This window comes from Humulus lupulus, chromosome 4, assembly GCF_963169125.1.
Source record: "Humulus lupulus chromosome 4, drHumLupu1.1, whole genome shotgun sequence".
NCBI classification, from domain to species: Eukaryota; Viridiplantae; Streptophyta; class Magnoliopsida; order Rosales; family Cannabaceae; genus Humulus; species Humulus lupulus.
The window spans coordinates 134,609,513-134,631,510 of record NC_084796.1 but is presented as its reverse complement, the minus strand read 5'-3'; the positions used below and the strand labels follow the sequence as shown (position 1 = coordinate 134,631,510).

At 39.6% G+C, this 21,998-nt stretch overlaps 1 protein-coding gene and 1 non-coding gene across 2 annotated transcripts; one reads left to right on the top strand and one right to left on the bottom strand.

The window, feature by feature from the left end:
- Positions 1-3,909: 3,909 nt before the first annotated feature.
- Positions 3,910-4,016, bottom strand: LOC133833350 (small nucleolar RNA R71). Its single transcript, XR_009892731.1, has one exon. It is a non-coding gene; the product is annotated as a small nucleolar RNA R71 (small nucleolar RNA).
- A 6,590-nt stretch (positions 4,017-10,606) lies between these two features.
- On the top strand, positions 10,607-10,966 carry LOC133832555 (uncharacterized). Its single transcript, XM_062262880.1, has one exon. The coding sequence runs from the start codon at positions 10,607-10,609 to the stop codon at positions 10,964-10,966; it is 360 nt and encodes a 119-aa protein (XP_062118864.1).
- Positions 10,967-21,998: the final 11,032 nt, after the last annotated feature.

Genomic DNA, 21,998 nt, shown 5'->3' with positions numbered 1-21,998 from the left:
GCTAGAATTATGGCACTTTGCTGTAGAATCAGCCAACTTTGCTGCAGCAAAGTGTGTGCAGCCAGCAACATAAAGTTTGCACACTTGGCAAGTGATTAAATGAGGTGGAGAGACTTGAATAGTGGGAGGATGAGGTGGAAAGGAACTGACAAATTATGGAAAAAAAAGAGTAGTCCCCACTTGTAGAGAGAGAAAGAGATGATTTATACCCATTTTTGTGCCCAAAAAAGGGCATCATCTTCTCTAAGAGAAAAACCCCAGCCGCCTATAACCATTGAAGGAGAGATTTTGCACCTTTTGAGTTTAAACATTAAGAAAAGAAGAGAAAAGGTCTAGGAGAAGGAAGCTAGAAGAAGAAGAAGAAGAGTTAGAAGACAAAGAATAAAAGATTCTATCATTTTGGCTTGTCTTTCTAAACTCTCTTTTCCTATAATTTTATTTTTCTCATCTTGAACTCTTGAGATAATGTTGAATATATATTGTGGTCATTTGGGTATTTTGATTATGAGCTAATTTGTTTGTGTTATGGATATTGATGAACCTTCATTTGTAATCAACCCCAAATTGTTGAATGTTTTATGCAATTTTTCTCTTGTTCATTTGAGCTCTATTTTTATTGTGCAAACTGTTCTTGAGAATGATCAACTTAGGTGAGAAACAAGCTAGTTTTAATTCCAGAAGGGTTAGAATTAGTGGAAATGCTTGATTGATGCATGTTAATAATTTTGTTATTGATTAGTGGATAACTGTAATGACCCACTAATCTAGACTTTTGGACCATTAACGAAACTATACATAAACTTACATTTTTGCGGAAATACCATAATTTTATTGAGTAACTTGTAAAAATAAGAGTTACTTACAAAATAAAATACTAAGAAGGATATGGGATCCCATTGTCTTTAAAACAAAACATGATTTAAAATAAAACGACATTACATAAGAAATGCGGAAAATACATGTAAAACCATAAAAAGGTCAAACGAGACTACATCCTCGAATCGAATAACGCTCGGCCCCTTGACTCCATTCACCATCGATACACATCCTCTAAGCGTCCATGAATCTTACCGCCTCTTAAAGCTATTTTCCTGCACATAAAACAAAAAGGAATGAGCCTAATGCCCAGCAAGGAAAATCTAACACATAGTCATAAACATAATTTCATAAGAAACATAAAGACTTAACATAATACATATAACATACACTTATTATAATGGTCATTATTACTTGGGGTCCCATAGACTAAACAAGCATATGCCCATGGGATTAGTGGGGTCCTACTAGCTAAGTAGGTCATATGCCCATAACCCATTTGGGGTCTTGTTAGTCATATGGGTCATATGCCCAAGCCTACAAACATACATGCATACATATCATAACACATTTAACAACATAAAACATAAGATAACATAAGCATATAACATATTGATTCTAGCCTATTTTCCTTACCAAAGTTACTGGGATATGTGGACTGAGTTGGGACTTTTTGGAACACTCCTAATAACCATTAGAAAGAGTGAGTCTAAAGAAGGAAAGAGATGAAATGAAAGGGATGGAAAGACTAAACCATTTGAGAAACATGCTTACCGAAACTTATGTGCTCAAGAACTTAGATTTCCTAACCAAAATAAGAATGAGGTTAGGAAACTGAATAGAAGGCTATGAGAAAGAAAATAACATAAAACAATGAGCAAGAGTTTTTGTTTACCTCAAACACTTGAAAGACCAATCTACACCACAACCGAAATACTATAGAACCTCACTTCCCAAAGTGTTTGATAAGCTTATGATGTTTAAGCTTATGATTTTCCCAAACCAGGTGTTTACACTCTCACACTCACTTAACACTAGCAGCTTCTGAACTTAGAGCAAAAGGTGAATAATGGCTGGGTACTAGGTCCTATTTATAGAGTTTGGGAATGAAAGTATCTTGATTTTACTTGAATAAAAATAATGGCTTTTTAGGTGAAAATAATTTGAATAATCGTTCAGCAGAGGCTGAAGACTCGTTCAAAAGATGCTGGACTTATGAAGGAGTTTGAATGGCTGAAAGGAAAAGAATTCAAAAATGTTTGAAAACATGCTGGAGGAGGCGATATATCGCCCCCTGTAGGCGATATATCGCCTGGGCCAGTATGCCCGAGGCGACCGTGCATCGTCTCGTGTTTTCCGTATCTACGTGCTGCGATATATCGCCCCCTATAGCTGCGATATATCGGCACACGCTGAATATTTAAACACGAAATTACACTCTTTTAGCTAAGTTTGAATGGAGTAAACAGCCTTGACTAAGCCTTCAACGTATTCAAAGCTGTTGACTGACCCTATAACATTCAAACTTTACCCTTATTTAATTTAATCCTCAAAAATACTTAATCCTTAATTACCCATTCATAACATGTGCTTAAAATCCTATTGGTTGTTATCTAAACCTTATAGTATAATAAATATAATCCTTAATATCAGTCATATAATCAAACCTTAGGTTATACTTAATATTCATAAACTATAGGTTAAACTTAGAAAATCTATAAGTACTACTATGAGTGTCCAAATAATTCCCGGTCTGAACCAAAAATCCATAGTAACAAAGATAATACTATACGTACTATAATACTACTAAATAATTAGCTAAGTAAAGTTCTTGGACTCTTCAATAACTTAGGGATATTTTATTCACCTTCCAAACTTGAAGGATTGATGCTTGAAATTATGTTCTTGAAATTAAATATAGCATAGGAGTATGTGAATTTAATTGATAGTTCTTTAACATGAGCATTTGGAAAAATGTCATGTGCATTAAATTGGAAATCCTAGTTACAAGGGAACTTTGCTATGAACTTTGTTGCAACATTAGGGGCAAAACTACAAATTAGGGGGATTTGATATGCCTAACTTTTATCATAATATTAATTCTCTTATTTAGTCTTTTAAGTTAAATTTATTAAATCATCAAAAAATTATTTGTACCCCAAATTGTTCGGTGTTGATTTTTTTACAATATTTGTTTGACAATCCTTGAGGAGACGATAAAAATTACTTTCATTGTATTACTTTTTTGACGACTGTGTACACTTGCACACACTTAGGAAAACTCGCAACAAGTTTTTAGCACCGTTGTTGGGGATTGCTTAAAGGCAATTATTGTAAAGTTAATTATTTTTCAATTTGGTTTAAATTTTCTTTTCTGCTAACTTGGGTGATTCCCATGAAAAATTCAGGTTTACATAGTGTATGAACGAGAATCAAGACCCTGAACTACTTCCCATTAAACCAGAAATCAAGCGTACATTTAAAAGAAGGCGAAAGATAGAAAAATCAAAAAGGGAAGTTGTAGTGATGGATGCTGAGCAAGGGGCTCAATAGGGAGCCGCTCAAAGGGTGACAAATCTAGTAGGAGTCGCTCAAAGGGCGGCAAATCTAGCATGAGTCGCTCAAAGGGAGGCAAATATAGCAGGAGTTACTCAAGAAGGAGTAGCTCAAAGGGGAGTAGCTGCCAATAATGGGAAAAATGCAGTTATTGTGGCTGATGACAGAGATCGTGCTATCAGGCAATATGCTCTCCCCATCTTCAATGAGCTCAATCTGGGCATCGTTAGACCAGAAATTCAAGCCGCACAATTTGAATTGAAGCCAGTCATGTTCCATATGCTTCAAACTATGGGCCAGTTTAGTGGGATGCCGACAGAGGATCCTCACCTTCATCTTCGATTGTTCATTCAAGTGAGTGACTCTTTCAAGCTGCCCAGAGTGACAGAGGATGTCATGAGACTAAAGTTGTTCCCATACTCCTTGAGAGAAAGATCTAGAGCTTGGTTGAACTCTTTGCCATCTGATTCTTTGACTACTTGGCAAGAGTTGGCTGAGCGGTTTTTTATGAAGTATTTTCCTCCCACTAAAAATGCCAAGCTCCACAATGAGATTACTTCATTTCAACAATTTGATGAAGAATCTTTATATGAGGCATGGGAGAGGTTTAAGGAGTTGTTGCGCAAATGCCCTCACCATGGCATTCCACATTGCATCCAGATGGAGACCTTCTATAACGGTCTCAATGTTATTACTAAAATGGTGGTTGATGCTTCAGCGAACAAGGCTCTTCCTGCTAAGTCCTATAATGAGGCATATGAAATCCTTGAGATAATATCCAACAACAACTATTAGTGGCTCACTTCTAGATCATCTACAGGTAGAAAGGTGGATGGTATTCATGATGTAGATGCAATCACTTCTTTGGCAGCCCAAGTGTCCTTTATTTCTAATATGCTCAAGACAATGAATATGGGGATGAATCAATCAATGGGGTAGCCTATGGGGAAACAAATGGAGTAAATGGAGAACATTTCTTGTGTGTATTGTGGTGAGGGTCATACTTTTGACAACTATCCTTCCAATTCAGCAGTTGTGTGTTACATGGGGAACCAAAATATGAATGGTCCTTATTCTAATTCCTACAACCCATCTTGGTGGCAACATCCCAATTTTTCATGGAGTAATCAAGGAGCTGGCCCTAGCAATCCTTCTATGCCTCCAATACCAAATTTTCCACCGGGTTACCCCCCACAAGCATCACAACAAAGGCCACAACCTCAAGCAATGCAATCTAGCTCTCTTAAGAACATGTTGAAGGAATATATAGTGAAGAATGAAGCCATGATTCAAAGCCAAGCAGCTTCATTGAGGAACTTAGAACCAAGTTAGGCAACTGGTTAATGAGCTTAGAAATAGACCCCATGGTACACTGCCAAGTGATACTGAAAATCCAAGGAATATGGGCAATGAACATTGTAAAGCCTTCACTTTGAGGAGTGGGAAAGAGTTGGAGAAGGATAAGACAAATTCTGGGCATGAGTGTGGGCCCTCTTCAATCCAAATAAATGAGGAAATCCAAAATGATGTTGAACTTCCTAGTGCACAAAAATTTGTCTTTGCCCGGAATGCTGTAGGGGTGTCGTAGCATTATCACCCAGAAAGTTCAATTTCAAAGCAACCACCTCCATTTCCTCAATGTTTTCAGAAGCAAAAGTTGGATTCTCAATTTAAGAAGTTCCTAGACATATTTAAGCAGTTGCACATCAACATACCACTTGTGGAGGCACTTGAGCAAATGCCTAATTATGTGAAGCTCGTGAAAGATGTTCTTACAAGGAAAACAAGGTTGGGTGAGTTTGAAATTGTGGCTCTAACCAAGGAGTGTAGTGCCTTTTTGCAAGACAAGTTGCCTCAAAAGTTATAGGATCCTTGGAGTTTCACTATTCCATGTACCACTGGAAACATTTATTATGGGATGCCTTTATGTGATTTAGGTGCAAGCGTTAATTTGATGCCAATGTCTGTTTTCAAGCAATTGGGGATTGGAGAAGTTAGGCCTACTACAGTTACTCTTCAACTTGCAGATAGATATCTTACTCATCCATATGGGAAGATTGAAGATATTTTGGTGAGGGTAGACAAATTCATATTCCTTGCTGATTTTATTGTGCCAGATTATGAGGCGGATAGAGAGGTACCTATTATCTCGGGGAGGCCATTTCTTGCAACAGGTAGAATTTTGATAGATGTGAAGAAGGGTGAGCTTACTATGAGGGTCCAAGATGAAAATGTGGCTTTTAATGTCCTTAAAGGTATGAAGTTTCCTTATGAGGTTGAGGAGTGCTTTGTTGTTTCAGTGGTAGATACTTTGGCATTAAAGAAGTTTGAGACAGGGAGGGTTGGTGATCCATTAGAAAGGTTATTGTTGTTTGATTCTCACAATGACAAAGATGAGGAGGAGTATCTAGCTTGGTTGGATGCAAATTCTCAAGGGCTAAGAACAAGAGCACAATTTTATTCATCGGAGTTGTCATCTAGGGAGTTTAAGGCTCCCAAGCCATCAATTGAAGAGCCACCTAAGTTGGAGTTGAAATTCTTGCCATCACATTTGCAATATACCCACTTTGGTCCATCATCCCCTTTACCTATCATTATTTCAGCGGTGTTAACTCATGAACAAAAAGAAATGTTGCTTAAGGTGTTGAGGAAATTCAAGAAGGCCATTGGGTGGACTATTACAGATAATAGAGGTATTAGTACTTCTTTGTGTATGCATAAGATCTTGATTGAAGATGGTGAAAAAGGTTCTATTGATGGGAAAAGAAGACTAAGTCCTATTATGAAGGAAGTAGTAAAGAAAGAAATCATCAAGTGGTTAGATGTTGGCATTGTTTAGCCCATCTCTGATAGCTCATGGGTTAGTCTTGTTCAGTGTGTACCCAAGAAAGGTGGAATGACGGTGGTGAAGAATGAAGACGATGAATTGATTCCTACTATAAATGTGACAAGGTGGAGAATATGCATAGATTACAGGAAATTGAAGAAAGCTACTCGAAAGGATCATTTTCCTCTTCCCTTCATTTATCAGATGTTAGATAGACTTGTAGGAAGAGATTATTATTGCTTTCTAGATGGCTACTGTAACGACCAAAAATTGCTAATAAGGCTTAAGGGCCTTGATTAGTGTGTCGGGAGGGCATAAATGGTATATATATGTGAATAAATGATTAAATGCTTGATTTTGTGGCATGCGTGAATATATGATTATATGGATATGATTAAGGCTACTGTAACGACCCAAAATTGCTAATAAGGCTTAAGGGCCTTGATTAGTATGTCAGGAGGGCATAATTGGTATATATGTGAATAAATGATTAGATGCATGATTTTGTGGCATGCGTGAATATACGATTATATGAATATGATTAAATGCATGTTTATGAGTATTAATTATGCATGTGGGCCTTGTTTAGCTTATAAGGGCATATTTGTAATTTTGGCCCATTGAGGGCATAAATGTAATTATATGTGATAAATTGATGAGAGCACATTATTATGTGGATATATTAGCAGTATATGATCGAGACGATCCTAGTGAGCGGTTTGGCGAAACAGTCACGGCGGGGATTTATACCCGGCTCAGGGGAGCCTGGGGGTATTTCTTGGAAATTTAGAAAATATATCGAGGATTATTAGACATTTGGTACATAATTGGTGATTAATTGGTTGACAAAGTTTAAGTGGTAAATATTAGGAACACTCGAGGGATTAGCAAGAATTGGGAACAAAAGACTATTATACCCATAGATTGAGTAAAGGATTAGTTTTATTTGGGAGGGAAAAATAGTCATTTCCTAAGTCTAAGGATATATTCGGCATTCTCTGAGAACAAAATAGAACATTGTAGAATTAATCAAGGAAAGAAAGGAAAAGAAAACTCTCTCTCTCTCTCATTCTCATTCTCATATCTTCCTCTTTCTCCCTTGTGGAATTTGAAGCTAAGAATCATAAGAAGCCTAGGCTAGTCTTTGGAGCTATGATCTTTGAAGTAATTGAAGGGGAATTAAGTTGGAATTGGAGCTGAAAATCAGAAGAAAAGTTAGAGATTTGAGCTGAGTTAGTGTGAGGATTCAGCTGGAAAATTGAGCTCCAAATTGAGGTAAGGATTGTGGTTTTCAACAATGAATGTTGCTGGATTTCTGGGTATAATTAGTAGATGAATTTGGTTTAGTTATTTGGAATAGAGCTAAGTATTTTGAAGCTTATAGTAGGTTCAATTCTGAGAAGTTTTCTAGTTTTTAGTTAGGGTTCTTGAGCTTCAAAGCTCAATTTTGATTTCTGTGTTTGGTGAGGTTCTTAGCTAAGTTTTGATGTTACTATGTTGTTTTGGGTGAGCTATAGTGATTTATGGGCTCAATTTTGTATTTGGCTGATTATTGGGGAGGTTCGAAGAGAGAAACCCAGAAATTTGCATTTCTGGTACTAGCGCTATAGCGCTAGGTTGGGAGCGCTACAGTGCTAGGCTGTAATTTTGGGTGGCTAGAGTCTCTAACTCTAGATCTGTAGCGCCTATCAGGTAGTGTTGTAGCGCTACTCATTTTTCAGAACTTGGTTTTTGGGTATTTTTTTAGGGTTTTTGCTCAGGGGCTTGGGGGATGGTTTCACCACTTCGTTTGGTGGAGTTAGAGGTCCTGAGAGCGTGAGTTTGGTCCCGCGATTGTTCTTTGGAACTTAAACTCATTGAAGTACCATTTATGGATTGTGACTAGGCTTATCACCAAGGCTCGGAGCTATGGATCATGCTCGGAACCATATCACATTCTCTGCTCGAAAATTAATGGTAAGAAAACTGCACCCTTTTGTGTGGTTGTGATGGGACTAAGAGTTCCCTATATTTGAATATAGATATTGTATGATTATGATATGCCATGTGAGCATGAAATAAACGGCCTAAGAGTGTCAGGATTGATATTTGTGCACAAGACGCAGCTCGGCCACTGAGAGCTGAGGTCAATTAAATAATCATTGAGCTCAGCCTAAGCGAGACGGAGTCATTGGGTTAAATAAAGGGTACCCTGAGTATTGTATGATGAATATGATATGTTTATTATTGTTAATCTGATGTTTATGGCTTGTTGAATGCCTAGATGATAAATTGATGATTCATTGATTGTCATCACTGATTATGTGTATATTATGGCCTGCTGAATATCTGATTTATGTCTTGTGAATTATTTTAATGTCGTTATTGTTTATGCTATGATGTTATGGTTTTCTTGCTACGTGGTGCAGGTAATGGCAAGGGTAAGATGGCTCAACCATGAGTTGGAGAGCTCTAGGGGCGAGGTGTACATTGTCGCCTGCTCGTCCGCCAAGATCGAGGGATTGTACAGGGACAGAAACCAAAAATGTGTATTTTGCCATTAGAATGACCTTAATTGTATATAACTCTTGAAATTTTGTAAATTTGTCCTTTAAACCCTGTTTTTGGGATCCCACGTATTAAATATTTATTTAAATGAAAATTATCCGTTTATGACCAAAACCTTTTAAACCTAACTTGTTTATGACTTTGGGATCACATTTCATTGAAATGGCTTGATTAGCAAGCCCTGCACTATTTCAAACACACAGTGTAATAGTCTTGGTTATCCAGGGTATTACATCTACTCTGGGTATAATCAGATTGCAATAGCTCTAGAAGATCAACAAAAGAACACTTTTACTTGCCCGTATGGTACCTTTGCATTCCAGAGGATGCCGTTTGGTTTATGCAATGCTCCCTCCACATTTTAGAGGTGCATGATGGCTATTTTCACTGATATGGTGGAGAAATTCTTAGAGGTATTCATGGATGATTTCTCTATTTTTGGTAATTCTTACGATGACTGTTTGAGTAATTTGGCTTAGGTGTTGAAAAGATGTGAAGAAACAAATCTTGTCCTTAAATGGGAAAATGTCACTTTATGGTTAAGGAAGGTATTGTGCTTGGCCACAAAGTATCAAAGCATGGAATTGAAGCTGATAAAGCCAAGATTGTGGTTATTGAAAAACTTCCACCTCCCACCTCAGTGAAGAATATCAGAAGCTTTCTTGGCCATGCATGGTTCTATAGACGGTTCATAAAGGATTTCTCCAAGATCTCTAAGCCTCTATGCAACTTATTGGAGAAGGATACACCTTTCCAATTTGATGAAGCATGTTTGAGAGACTTTGAGGATTTGAAAAGTAGGTTGGTTTTAGCACCAATTATTGTGGTTCCAGATTGGTACTTACCTTTGGAATTGATGTGTGATACAAGTGACGTTATTGTTGGAGCAGTGATGGGGCAGCGAATAAACAAGGTTTTTCACTCCATTTACTATGCTATTCGTACACTAACAGCTGCTCAGCTCAATTACACAGTGACAGAGAAAGAACTTTTGGCCATTGTCTTTGCTTTTGACAAATTTTGATCTTATTTGGTGGGCACCAAGGTGATAGTCTATACGGATCATTCCACAATCAAGTACTTGATTGAAAAGAAGGATGCTAAGCCTTGATAAATTAGATGGGTACTATTGCTTCAAGAGTTTGATGTGGAAATCAAAGATAGAAAAGGAGTGGAGAACCAAGTAGCAGATCAAGAATGGAAGGTGATAAAGAATTAAGTTCGTTAGTTCCCATCAAGGAGACATTCTAAGATGAGCAATTATTTGAAGTAAATCACTCTCAAGTTGTTCCTTGGTTTGCGGATTTCGCTAATTACTTGGTTAGTGAATTGTTGTCTCCAGATCTAACAAGCCAACAAAAAAAGAAGTTCTTGCACGATGTGAAGCACTATTTTTGGGAGGAGCCATTCTTGTTTAAACAATGTGCCAACCAAATGATTAGGGGATGTATTTTTTAGCAAGAGATGGAGGATATCCTATATCATTGTCAATCTTCACCTTGTGGAGGTCATTTTGGGGGAACACGCACCACATCTAAGGTACTTTAATGTGGTTTCTTTTGGCCTTCCTTATTCAAAGATGCTCATGCTTTTGTGTTGAGATGTGATTGATGCCAAAGGGTTGGTAATATTTGTAGAAGGAATGAGATGCCCTTAACTAATGTTCTTGAAGTTGAATTGTTCGATGTGTGGGGTATATATTTTATGGGCCCTTTCCCTCCATCTCTATGGAAACTTGTACATCTTGATAGTTGAAGAGTACATTTCAAAATTGGTGGAAGTAATTGCATCTCCCGCTAATGATGCTAAAGTTGTCAAGAGGTTCTTACAGAAGAATGTTTTCATTCGTTTGGCACTCCAATGGAAATTATCAGTGATGAGGGATCCCATTTTGTGAACAAAGTGTTGGCTAGCTTATTGGCTAAATATTATGTGAGGCACAAAGTAGCTACTTCTTACCATCCCCAAACTAATGGGCAAGCTGAGTTGTCCAATAGAGAGATAAAAGGTGTCCTTGAGAAAGTGGTGAATTTCAACCACAAAGATTGGTCCAAGAGGTTAGATGACGCATTGTGGGCCTATAGAACAGCTTTCAAGACACCATTGGGGATGTCACCATATCGTTTGGTGTTTGGTAAAGCTTGTCATTTACCGGTGGAACTTGAGCACCGTGCTTATTGGGCTATTCAAACACTCAACATGGATTTGCAACTTGCTTGAGAAATGAGAATGTTGCAATTAAATGAGTTAGAAGAGATGCACTTATTCTCTTATGAAAATGCCAAACTTTACAAGGAGAAAACAAAAAGGTAGCACGAAAAGCATATTCAGCCAAGGGTGTTTGAAGAAGGCCAGTGAGTTTTGCTCTTTAACTCACGTTTGAAACTATTCCCAGGCAAGCTCAAATCAAGATGGTCTAGCCCATTCTTGGTGGTTAAGGTGTATCCTTATGGAGCGGTTAAATTGTGTGAAGAAGGCTCCCGAAGAGAATTCAAGGTTAATGGCCAAAGGATCATGCATTATTGGGGAGGTGAGGTTGAGTGAAACAAGTGCTCAATCTCTTTGGAGGATCCATGAAGAATATGTGAAAACTTGGGTTGCTATGGAGCTTGGAGATTTAATTGTAAAGCAACCCAAGCTTTATATAAATGTATATTATGTAAAAAAAATGAATGAAGAAAAAATATATATATATAATAAATTTCATTGATACTTTGATTTTTGATTGTTTTATGTGTTTATGGTTGCAGAAAAAATGGAATAAAAAATGGGTTGCAAAGTTTGGGTGATGTTAAATAAATTTTTGGTTTGTTCTCAGACTTAGTTTTGCTGCAGCAAAGTTCTATGATGTTACAACATCAAATTTGGGCTTGCTCTCTGACTTAGTTTTGCTGCAACAAAGTTCTATGATGTTACAACATAAAATTTGGGCTTGCTCTCTGACTTCGTTTTGCTGCAACAAAGTTCACATGATGTTACAACAAAGTTCGCGTGATGTTACAACATCATCTTCCCCTTCCCCTTCTCTCTGTAATCACCCACCATCTTACCTCTCTCCACCTCCCAACCAAAGCCCCGACGCATCTCCGGCCCAAAGCTCTGCCTCACCATTTCTTATCTGTCGCCCACCACCTACAACCCAAACTACCCATCTCCGCCTCCCAAACCCATAGCCTCACCCACCTCTGACCACATCCCTACGAACCCACACACCCATCTCACCACCACGACCCACGAACCCAGGTCTCACATCGACCACCACTCACCTCTTCCTCCCGCTGCACCTCATGACCCATTCATCTACACCAACTACCCTGCCTCCTCCCCGTGAGTCTGACACAGCCAACTGCTCCATCCACCAGCCTGATGCCCATACCCACCAAAGCCACCTCGCTTCGCCCACCTGAACCCTTTCGTGCCTACCTAGCCTAACACCCCACCAACCTGTAGCTCCCTCCAGCCACCAAAACCCAAAATCCCACCTCTTCCCTCTTTGAGCCCTCTGAGCACCCCCCCCCCTCCCACCCTCACCACAAAAACCACGACCCATCATTACCCACTGCCTCTGACCATTTCCTTCTCCATCGCATCTCCACGAATACCTCCAACCCAACTCCCTCCAGCCACCCAAAACCCAAATCGCTTATCTCCCTAACCCAACTTGTGGCACTAGCCAAGCACAGAGACCCAAGCCTCCCTACGCTAAGCCCATTTGCCTCTCTTACCCTCTCTTGGATCTCTCTTGTCCATTCCCGCTCAAGATTTGGCAGCTCATTGGGTTGTTCTTCGTTGGGATTTCTAGAAATTTTTTACCAAAACAACATTGCATCCATAAGGGTATCCTGCTCCTCCAAGGTACCATACTACTCTTGTTTCCTCACTTTAGGCATTACAACTCACTGTGGCTGCTAGAATTTTTGTTATTGCGCATTATGACTAGAAGCAAGCAAGTGGCAAATAGAAAGAAAAAGTTAGTGGCAAATGAACAACATGTTGTTGAAAAGTTTATATCCCTGAGGGCTGCCGAAAATTTCAGGAAACTTTTCGAGCGCGATATTTGGTTTGACAGAGCATTCCCCACTGTTGGAAATCCAGATTATGTGTAACGACCCAAAATCGCTAATAAGGCTTAAGAGCCTTGATTAGTGTGCCGGGAGGGCATAATTGGGGTTAGAGTGAGTATTGTTGACTTAAATGTGTGAATATGTGATTAATGTTGATTATATAATAATTAATGATATTATTAGATAATATGAATATCTATGTGATATATGTGAGAACCACATAATTATGTGGCCAGGTTCATAGAGCGCAACTCGAGACGATCCTAGGGTCAGATAGCGGGAAAAGTCACAACGGGATTTAAGATATGACTTTGGATAAGTCAGGGGTATTTTAGGTATCGGGTAGCGATTTGGACTGTCGGATCATGAAAATAAATATATGGATATATATATATATATATTTGAGGTTAGGATGTCTAGGCGGGAATATTGGGGGATTTTATCGTTTTGGCCTCGGGGACGGTTCCGGCACCCCGAGCTTTGGGATTAGCTTAACAAGTAGGACAAAGGTTAGGAAGCCTTTAGGGAAAAATAAACTGACCTAAATTCTACTCAGCTGGTTACTCTCATTCTAACTCTAAAGAAAAAACAAAGGAATCTAACTAGAAGCACTCAAGGGAATTGGGGATTTGAGCTGGAGAATTTCTGGAAGTTTAGAGGGATTCAAGAGTAATCTTGAGGCTTAGCTCAGTGAATTAACCAGGACTGAATCAAGATCAAGGTAAGGGTTTAATCCATTTGTTTTCCTGAAATTCAACCTTAAGCTTCAGCTGGATTATTGAGGGTATTACTCAATTGATGATTAGGGTGGAATTGAGCTGGGGAAATCCTTGGAATCAGCTGGGTTTTGGCTAAGGGAAGAGTTCAATCAAGAAGGTAAGCCTTGCTTTATGAATTGATGATCTGAGTTTGAGTTTTGACTGATTATAACAGGGTGTTTGTGTTCTTAGAGTCTCAAGGGTTGGAGGTGAATCTTCTATGGTTTAGTGAGCTGAATTTCTATTGAAATTGTGTAGCATGAGTTGGGGATATGTTGGGTGTTGAAGTAGGAAGCTTAGGGGTGGTTTTGATTGAGGTTTTGGGCTTTAAAATGGTGGGTTTTCTGGGCACGAAGGGAAGGGCCGCGGCTCTGTTCTAGAGCGCTGCGGCCCTAGGATGAAAAAGGGCCAAGGAGGCCCGGCCATGGGAGGGCGTCGCGGCGCCCAAAGCAAGGGCCATGGCGCGTGTGTTGTTCAGCATGGGCTGGGTTATGTTTTGAGGCTAGGGCCGCAGCCCTTGGTTGCACACATGAGTTTTTTAGGGTTTTAGGCTCGGGAAAGTGGTCTAGTGTGCTCGGGATTGGTTTCACCTCCGTGCTTGTTGGAATTCGGATTCCCGGGAGTTAGTTTTATAACCAGAAACCTACATTCGAGTATTAATGGAACCTTATACTTTGGTTGTGACTAGGTGATAAAGGCTTAGGCTCGGGAACGGATTGTGCTTGAGGGGCGTGGCTCGTAGTCAATAACTGTACAGACTAAAGGTAAGAAAACTGCACCTAGTTGAATATATGTGACGGGACTAAGGGCTCCCTATTGTAAATGCTTGAAAAGATGGTATTATGCCATGCAAGCCATTTAGTGAACCAACGGCCTAAGGGCGCCAAGGGTTTCACTAGCGCACAGGGCGCGGCTTGTCCACTGGTAGCCGAGGACAGCTTATTATGCACTGAGCTCGGTTTAAGCGGGCCAAAGTCAGTGGGTTAAACAGAGGGTGCAGCCTAAGTCATCGGTCCTGAATATTATGTGTTATGAGTGTATTATGTGATTGATTGTATCTTGAATCTAAATGTATGTGCTGAATTTCTATTGTGAATTATCTAATGGGAATACATGCATAATGAGTTAAATGTATGTTATCATTGATTGAGTTGTATAAGATGTTTTCTTGCTGGGCCTTGGCTCACGAGTGCTACGTGGTGCAGGTAAAGGCAAGGGCAAATTAGACCAGCCTTGACTGGAGAGCTCAGCGAGCGGAATGTACATAGCCAGGTGCTCGGCCACCACGGTTGAGGTCTAGACAAGGACGTGAAACCTGAAGACTGTCTGTTTTGCCTTAGTATGGCTAGTGAATACTCATGTACTTTTGGGAGTCTGTAAACTTATTCTAACTTTGTTTTCTTATGGGATCCCATGTTTACTATAGTTTAAATATATGAAATGAGTCTTTTGAGACCAAAACTTTTTTAACCCTAGCTCTTACATGTTTAGTGACACATTTTTTAGATAATGACTTGATTAGCGAGTCTTGCACCGTTATAAGTACACAGTGTAACAGTCTTGGCTATCCAGGGCATTACATTATGTGACCACTAAGATTAACAATTGAGGGTGGCTTGTTTTTTGTACAGCACCTTGTGAGGCTATCGTTCCTTGGGTCAAAGAATTCTATGCTAATTTTGTGTCATAGAAATTAAGACAAGTCACGGTCTGGGGCAAGCCAGTTAGTTATGCACCTCAGGACATCAATGTTGTTTTTGGGTTGCCTAATATCGATGCGGCTGAGTATGGAGACGTTGTCCCAAACCAAAGTGAGGCGGAACTTGCCAATATGTTGACAGAAGTGACTTTGGCGGGCACACAATGGATTATTTCAAAGAAATTTGGAGCTCATACTATCCCCCGCACTTCCTTAACGACTCATGCTCGTATATGGAATCATTTTAACAAACCAACATGTTTCCCACCTCTCATGACACCTCGGTCAGCAAATATCATATCGTCCTGCTTTTCAGCATTTTGACTGGCCTATCAATTAATGTGTCGGAGCTCATTTTAGAAGAGATCGCCGCCTTAGGTGTTATCAAGAACAAGGGACCATTATTTTTCCCCCATTGATCACCGACTTGCTGCGCAATGCGTGTGTTCCCCTAGCTCCGAATGATGAAAGGCCTCACTCTCCCGATTACATTAAAGCGCTTACAATTCAAAAGGTTACCAAAGTAGTTTCCATTCAGAGAGAGCAGGCCTCGACCTCTGCCCCACTGCCATCATTTGACCATGACTCTGATGTGCCTCCAAACCCCATTGTCGTTGTATGCTACTTAGCAGAGTATGCTTAGTATGATGCATCATATGGAGGTCCAGCACCATGCCTATTGGGGATATGTGTGCCAGCGTGACAATGTAATGCGTCACTCATTCCAACCCACCAAGCTTTTCCCAAATTTTCCTGAGGCCATCATGGAGCAGTGGCGTGCACCTGAACCTTCCGATGTGCATACCTCTTTGGACGAGGAGGAGGATGGCGAGTAGAGGGAGTTTATTTATTTTCTAGCATAATTTTCATTCCCTGTTGTGTTCTATTTTGTGTTATCTATTTTTTTTTTTTGTGTGCACTGAGGACAGTGCTCTCCCTTAAGTTTGGGGGTGTTGTTTATAATTGTTTTGTGTTGTTTTAATTTCCTTTATGTTTCTTAAGTTTTAGGTATTTTTAGGAGTGTTTTCTTTGAAGTCTTGAGTCTTGAGTCTAGTTATAATGGAATCAATTCTTGTAATGGTTGTGTTTAAGTGTGAAATGGCTCGATGATAAAATGTCAAAAAATAAAATTGCATCATTTGTTAATTCTTGTGTATGAGCGAGCCTTTAGTACTTAAAGTGTTTGGTGCCAATTCAACCATACTGAGAATGTGCCCCAATTAAGTGTGCATAGTTTGACAATGAAATCTCTCACCCTAGATTAAACTAAGTATTCATGAAGGTTTAAGTTTTTAGAATTGGCTTGATAATTCCCTTGAGGTGAAATCCTAGGAGGCTTAGTGATTACAGAGGATTTAGGCAATTTTCTTGGACAGTTTGAGCTTTTTGTGCCTACCTTGAAATTACCATCCATAGTGACCCAACTTTGAGCTTATTGGCCTATTTGTTCATATAACCTCGACTTGATAGCCAAGCCCACTTTTGAATATCCCATTTTTATTTCTCACAAAACCTTAAGCCTAGTTTGTCTTGGATATTATTTGAGTTATGTTTGGGGGAAGTGAAGAAAGGGTATCTTAATTATTTAGGGGTGTTCATATTTGTTAATTAATGCACTTATATGCTCAAATTTGTTAAGTGTGTTTATGTTGTATTATCTTCAATGTTTTATTTTCAATTTATTGCTTTTAAGCTGCCTTGTTTTCTTATTATTCAATATATATATATATGAAAAAAAAACAATAGAAAATGAAAAACAAATTGAAAAAAAAAACAGAAGAAGAAAATTTAGATATATATATGGCTAAGTGTAGATAAACAAGCTTGTAGTTGACATGTAATCATATTTGAGCATATAAGTGTGGTGTGCATAGAAGAGGGAATTGAGTGTTATTGAGTGAGTTCGGGGGAGTGAGTTCACTTGTAATGGATAGAGGATAATGCATTCATTAGGTCCAAGGCAAGCTAGGCTTTAAGGTTGTAGACTACAAAATCTATCTTAATATGTGCCCTTAGCCTAGCCTACATTACAGCCATGTAAAGACCTATTGATCTAAATCATTTTGTCAACTACATTAGTGGAGAGGGATTATGAGTTCAACATATGAAAGCATGAATTAAACCTTAGGATTGTTGCTTAGCTTAGTCTAGGGGAGAGAGGTTGATTGGGAAGAGCTATTTGTGCACTAATTGGGGTCATATTGAAAGCTTGGGTTGGTTTAGAGTTATGATTTACCCTACCTCGATTAGTAGACAGAGGACCTAGATGGGTTATCATATACTACCATGTGATCTAACCTACCTCGATTAGTAGACAGAGGACCTGGATGGTTTTATCACATGCCATGTTAATGAGTTAATGGCCATTTATATTGTAGTCCTCTATGTTATATGTTTTTATAGTCATATGTTTTATAGTATATGTTTAAATTATAGTCTTATGTTTATGATATATGTTGTTAGTAGATTTTTCTTGCTGGGCATTAGGCTCATTCCTTTATTTTTAGCTTGATGCAGGAAAATGAGTATGGAAGGCGGAAAGATTCATGGCAGCTTGGCTTGTGTGTTGAGGATGAATGAATTGAATGGAGTGCGTGACGAACGAGGATGATGTTATTTTTAAGTCTTTTGAATTATGTTTTGATGTATTTTCGCAATTAGTATTTAATTAATTTAAGTTTGTTCTTATGTATTAAACAATGGGTACCCATACTGTATTTTATATTTCATATTTTACTTTGTATTTTGCACAATATTTATTTTGGGGTTTTAAATAAAGTTATGTTATTTCTTATGTATGTTTCCCAAAATAGTAGCTATGTCTAGTTGTTTTAATGGTCCAAGGTCTTAGAAATTGTTGGGTCATTACAAGCTTGACCAGCCATGAGTTGGAGAGCTTCGGTGGTGGCGTGTATATATGAAGCTGCTCAACCATCACGGCTGAGGTTACCTCAGAGGAACTAGGGTTACAACCCTGTTTTGCCGCTTAGGCCGGCTGATGTAACTTTTGTTATGTATTTACCTTTTTTCTTAACAGTTGAGTAATAATATTTTTGGATCCCATGTTATATAACACTTTTGGAATAAAAGTCAATGGTTCTTGACCAAAATTTTTAATCCTAACCATTTTCGCTAACCTTAGTTACATGATTTAAGCCAAATGACCTGATTTGCAGGTCTGACACAATTTTAAGTACACAGTGTAACAGTCCTAGATTACGAGGGCATTACAACTTCGTATCAAAGCTGCCAAGGTTTAAGGGTTCCTGAAGACTGGCCAGGCATGTACACTCGCCACTAAAGATAAGCCGACTCAGGGTTCAGTAACTGTCATGTGTTTATATGTTTAAATGTTTAAACATGATATGAATGCTTTAATAGCATGCCTGGTTAGGAGGCATGAGATTATCTGATAGGGCCTGGCCCTTGATTGTTGGGTGAATGTTAAAGAACGTTCTTATTAGCATCATTACTGCTTGTGGATGCAAGGAAACCGCTTATAGCACTATTATTTGTATATAGGCCAGAGGAAAATGTTTATTAGAATTGTTATTACTGGCAGGAATTAAAGAACATGCTTATTAGCTATGTTGGATTTGTGAAAAATACTTGGAGATGCCTATGTGTATTGTTATTTGCTGATGGATATCGGGAGGTGCTTATTAGCACTATGAATGAGTATATTTATTATGTGATGGCATGCTTATTACCATTGCATATGTATGTTATCTGATGATCTTGGACCGTCAGGCTGCAAGTGGTATAATTATGACTTACCTATTGGCCAATTTGATCTCTGTAGGGTGAATTGAGTGTCAGAATGAACCCTCGAAGGTCAGAGAGACTAGCTGGCGAAGAGTTACAGGCCAGTAGAGGGAATGATCAGGGCCAGGCCCACCGCCAGCTCCAGAGAGTTGGCACCAAGTGCTTGCTCACATGCAAGCCAAGTTAGAGAGGCAGGAAGAAGAGATACACCTCTTGAGACAGCAACAGGTTCCAGCAGGGAACGTACAGGCCGCTGTACCAGCAGTGGTACAACCTGAAGTATCGGCAGTTGCATAGCCCTAGACAGGGGAGATAGGTGGGAACCCTTATATGAGAGATTCAGGAAGCAACACCCTCCAGTTTTTTAGGGTAGTTTTGATCCACTGAAGGCTGAGCAGTGGATGACTTTGATAACCACTATCTTGGACTTTATGAGGGTAGGTGGTAGTGAGAGAGTGGCCTATGCCACTTATATGTTTCGAGAGGATGCCTAAATATGGTGGGAGGTGGTGTCCCAGACTAGGGTAGTTGCCACCATGAAGAAGGAAGAATTCAGAACTTTGTTCAATGAGAAATACTAGAATGATGTAGTTAAGGATGCGAAGGCTGAGGAGTTTAGCAGGTTACTTCAGGGTAACATGACAGTGATTGATTACACTCTGAAGTTCGACAGATTGGCAAAGTTTGTCGGGGATCTGGTGCCCACTTATAGGACCAGAAGGGAGAAATTTTTGCAGGGGCTACAACCTATGATAGCCCGGGAAGTTCGCATTACTACTATGTCGGGAATGACTACCTATGCACAGGCTGTTGAGAAAGCACTTACAGCTGAGAGCGCTGAGAACAAGATCTGGCGTGATAATGCAACCAGAAGGGATTCTAGGAGGTCGGGACCTCCATTTACAGGTTTTGGCAAGGGCGGAGGCCCTAGTGATCAGAAAAGGAAAACCCCATACACAGTTTCAGTTCCAAGGCTAGATAGGAGGCCATGGGGTATACAGATGGGCCGCCAGGGTGGCGCTGAGACATGGAGGGCATTCCCAAAGTGTCCTAGGTGCAGGAGGCACCATGCTGGGGAATGTCGGGCGAAGGCCTATTTTGTTTGTGGTAGTACGGGGCACCTGAAGAAAGATTTCCAGCACTAGCTCGGGTGTTCACTTTGACCCAGCCAGAGGCCGAGGCTAGTTCCTCAGTGGGTACAGGTCAACTTTCTAGTGCTGGAACCTTTTATACTGTTCTTATTCATTCGGGTGCTACACGTTCCTTTGTTGCTATTAGGATTGTAGATGGGTTGTGTAGACCTTGTGATTTTTTTCTGTGGGGTTTGGTACGGTATTGCCTACTGGAGAGTTAGTGGTATCCAAGAGATTGATTAGGACACTTCCACTTACAGTGGATGGTAGGAAGTTGTCAGTTGACTTAGTGGAGTTAGAGATGACTAATTTCGACATAATTGTTGGTATGTATTTGCTAGAGACGTATGGGTCATCGATAGACTGTAAGAAGAAGATAGTAACTTTTGAGCCAGAGGGTGAGGGCCCCTTTCTTTTTGTTGGAACTGTGCATGGACCTCGTATACCTATGATATCAATACTTAGAGCTAGAGACCTGTTGCAAAGAGGATGCATAGGGTTCTTAGCTAATGTGGTGGATCTCACTCAGGTTGTGCCAGTTGGACCAGAACAGAATCGATTAGTCTGTGAGTTTATGGATGTGTTTCCAGAGGACTTTCCAAGGTTACCTCCACGTAGGGAGATTGAGTTTGTGATTGAATTGGCGCCAGGGACAGAGCCAGTGTCTAGGGCACCTTATAGGATGGCTCCAGCGGAGCTGAAGGAACTAAAGGTTCAACTACAAGAGTTACTGGACTTGGGTTTTATCAGGCCCAGCTTCTCACCATAGGGCGCACCGGTTCTTTTTGTGAAAAAGAAGAACGGTTCTTTGAGGATGTGTATCGATTACATGGAACTAAATAAGTTGACTATCAAGAATAGATATCCTCTGCCAAGGATTGATGATCTATTTGACAAGTTACAAGGTAGAACGGTATTCTTTAAGATAGTTCTTTGATCTGGTTATCACCAACTGAGGATCATAGAGGAAGATATACCAAAGAAAACTTTTCGCACCAGGTACGGGCAATATGAGTTCTTGGTTATGTCATTCGGATTGACTAATACCTCGGCAGCATTTATGGATATGATGAACAGAGTTTTCAAGGATTACCTGGAACAGTTTGTGATCGTCTTCATCGATGATATATTGATATACTCTCGGACGGAGATAGAGCATGAGCATCATCTCAGGTTGGTATTACAGAAGTTGAGAGAGCACATGTTGTATATGATGTTCAAGAAGTGTGAGTTTTGGTTACCACAGGTGATTTTCTAGGGTCATATAGTAAGTAAAGATGGTATTAAAGTGGATCCAGTGAAGGTTGAAGCAGTCAGAGATTGGCCAAGACCGAAGAATGCTTTAGAGATTAGGAGGTTCTTGGGTTTGGCAGATTATTACAGGTGCTTTATGGAAGGGTTCTCCAAGGTTTCATCATCATTGACAGAGTTAACACGCAAGAATCATAAATTTTTTTGGTCGGACAAGTGTGAAGAAAATTTTCAGAAGCTCAAGGAGAGTTTGATCACTACTCCAGTTTTGAGCCTTCCTGCATATTGAGATAAGTATGTGCTTTATTGTGATGCTTCGAGGCAGGGTCTGGATTGTGTACTTATGCAGACAGGAAATGTGATTGCCAATGCATCACGTCAGTTGAAGGAATATGAGAAGAGATATCCCACAAATGATTTGGAGTTAGCAATGGTAGTTTTTTCACTGAAGGTGTGGCGGCATTGCTTGTTTGGTGAGAAGTGTGAGATATACACTGATCACAAGAGCCTGAAGTACTTTTTCACTCAGAAGTATCTGAACATGAGGCAAAGATGTTGTTTGGAGTTTGTGAAGGATTATGA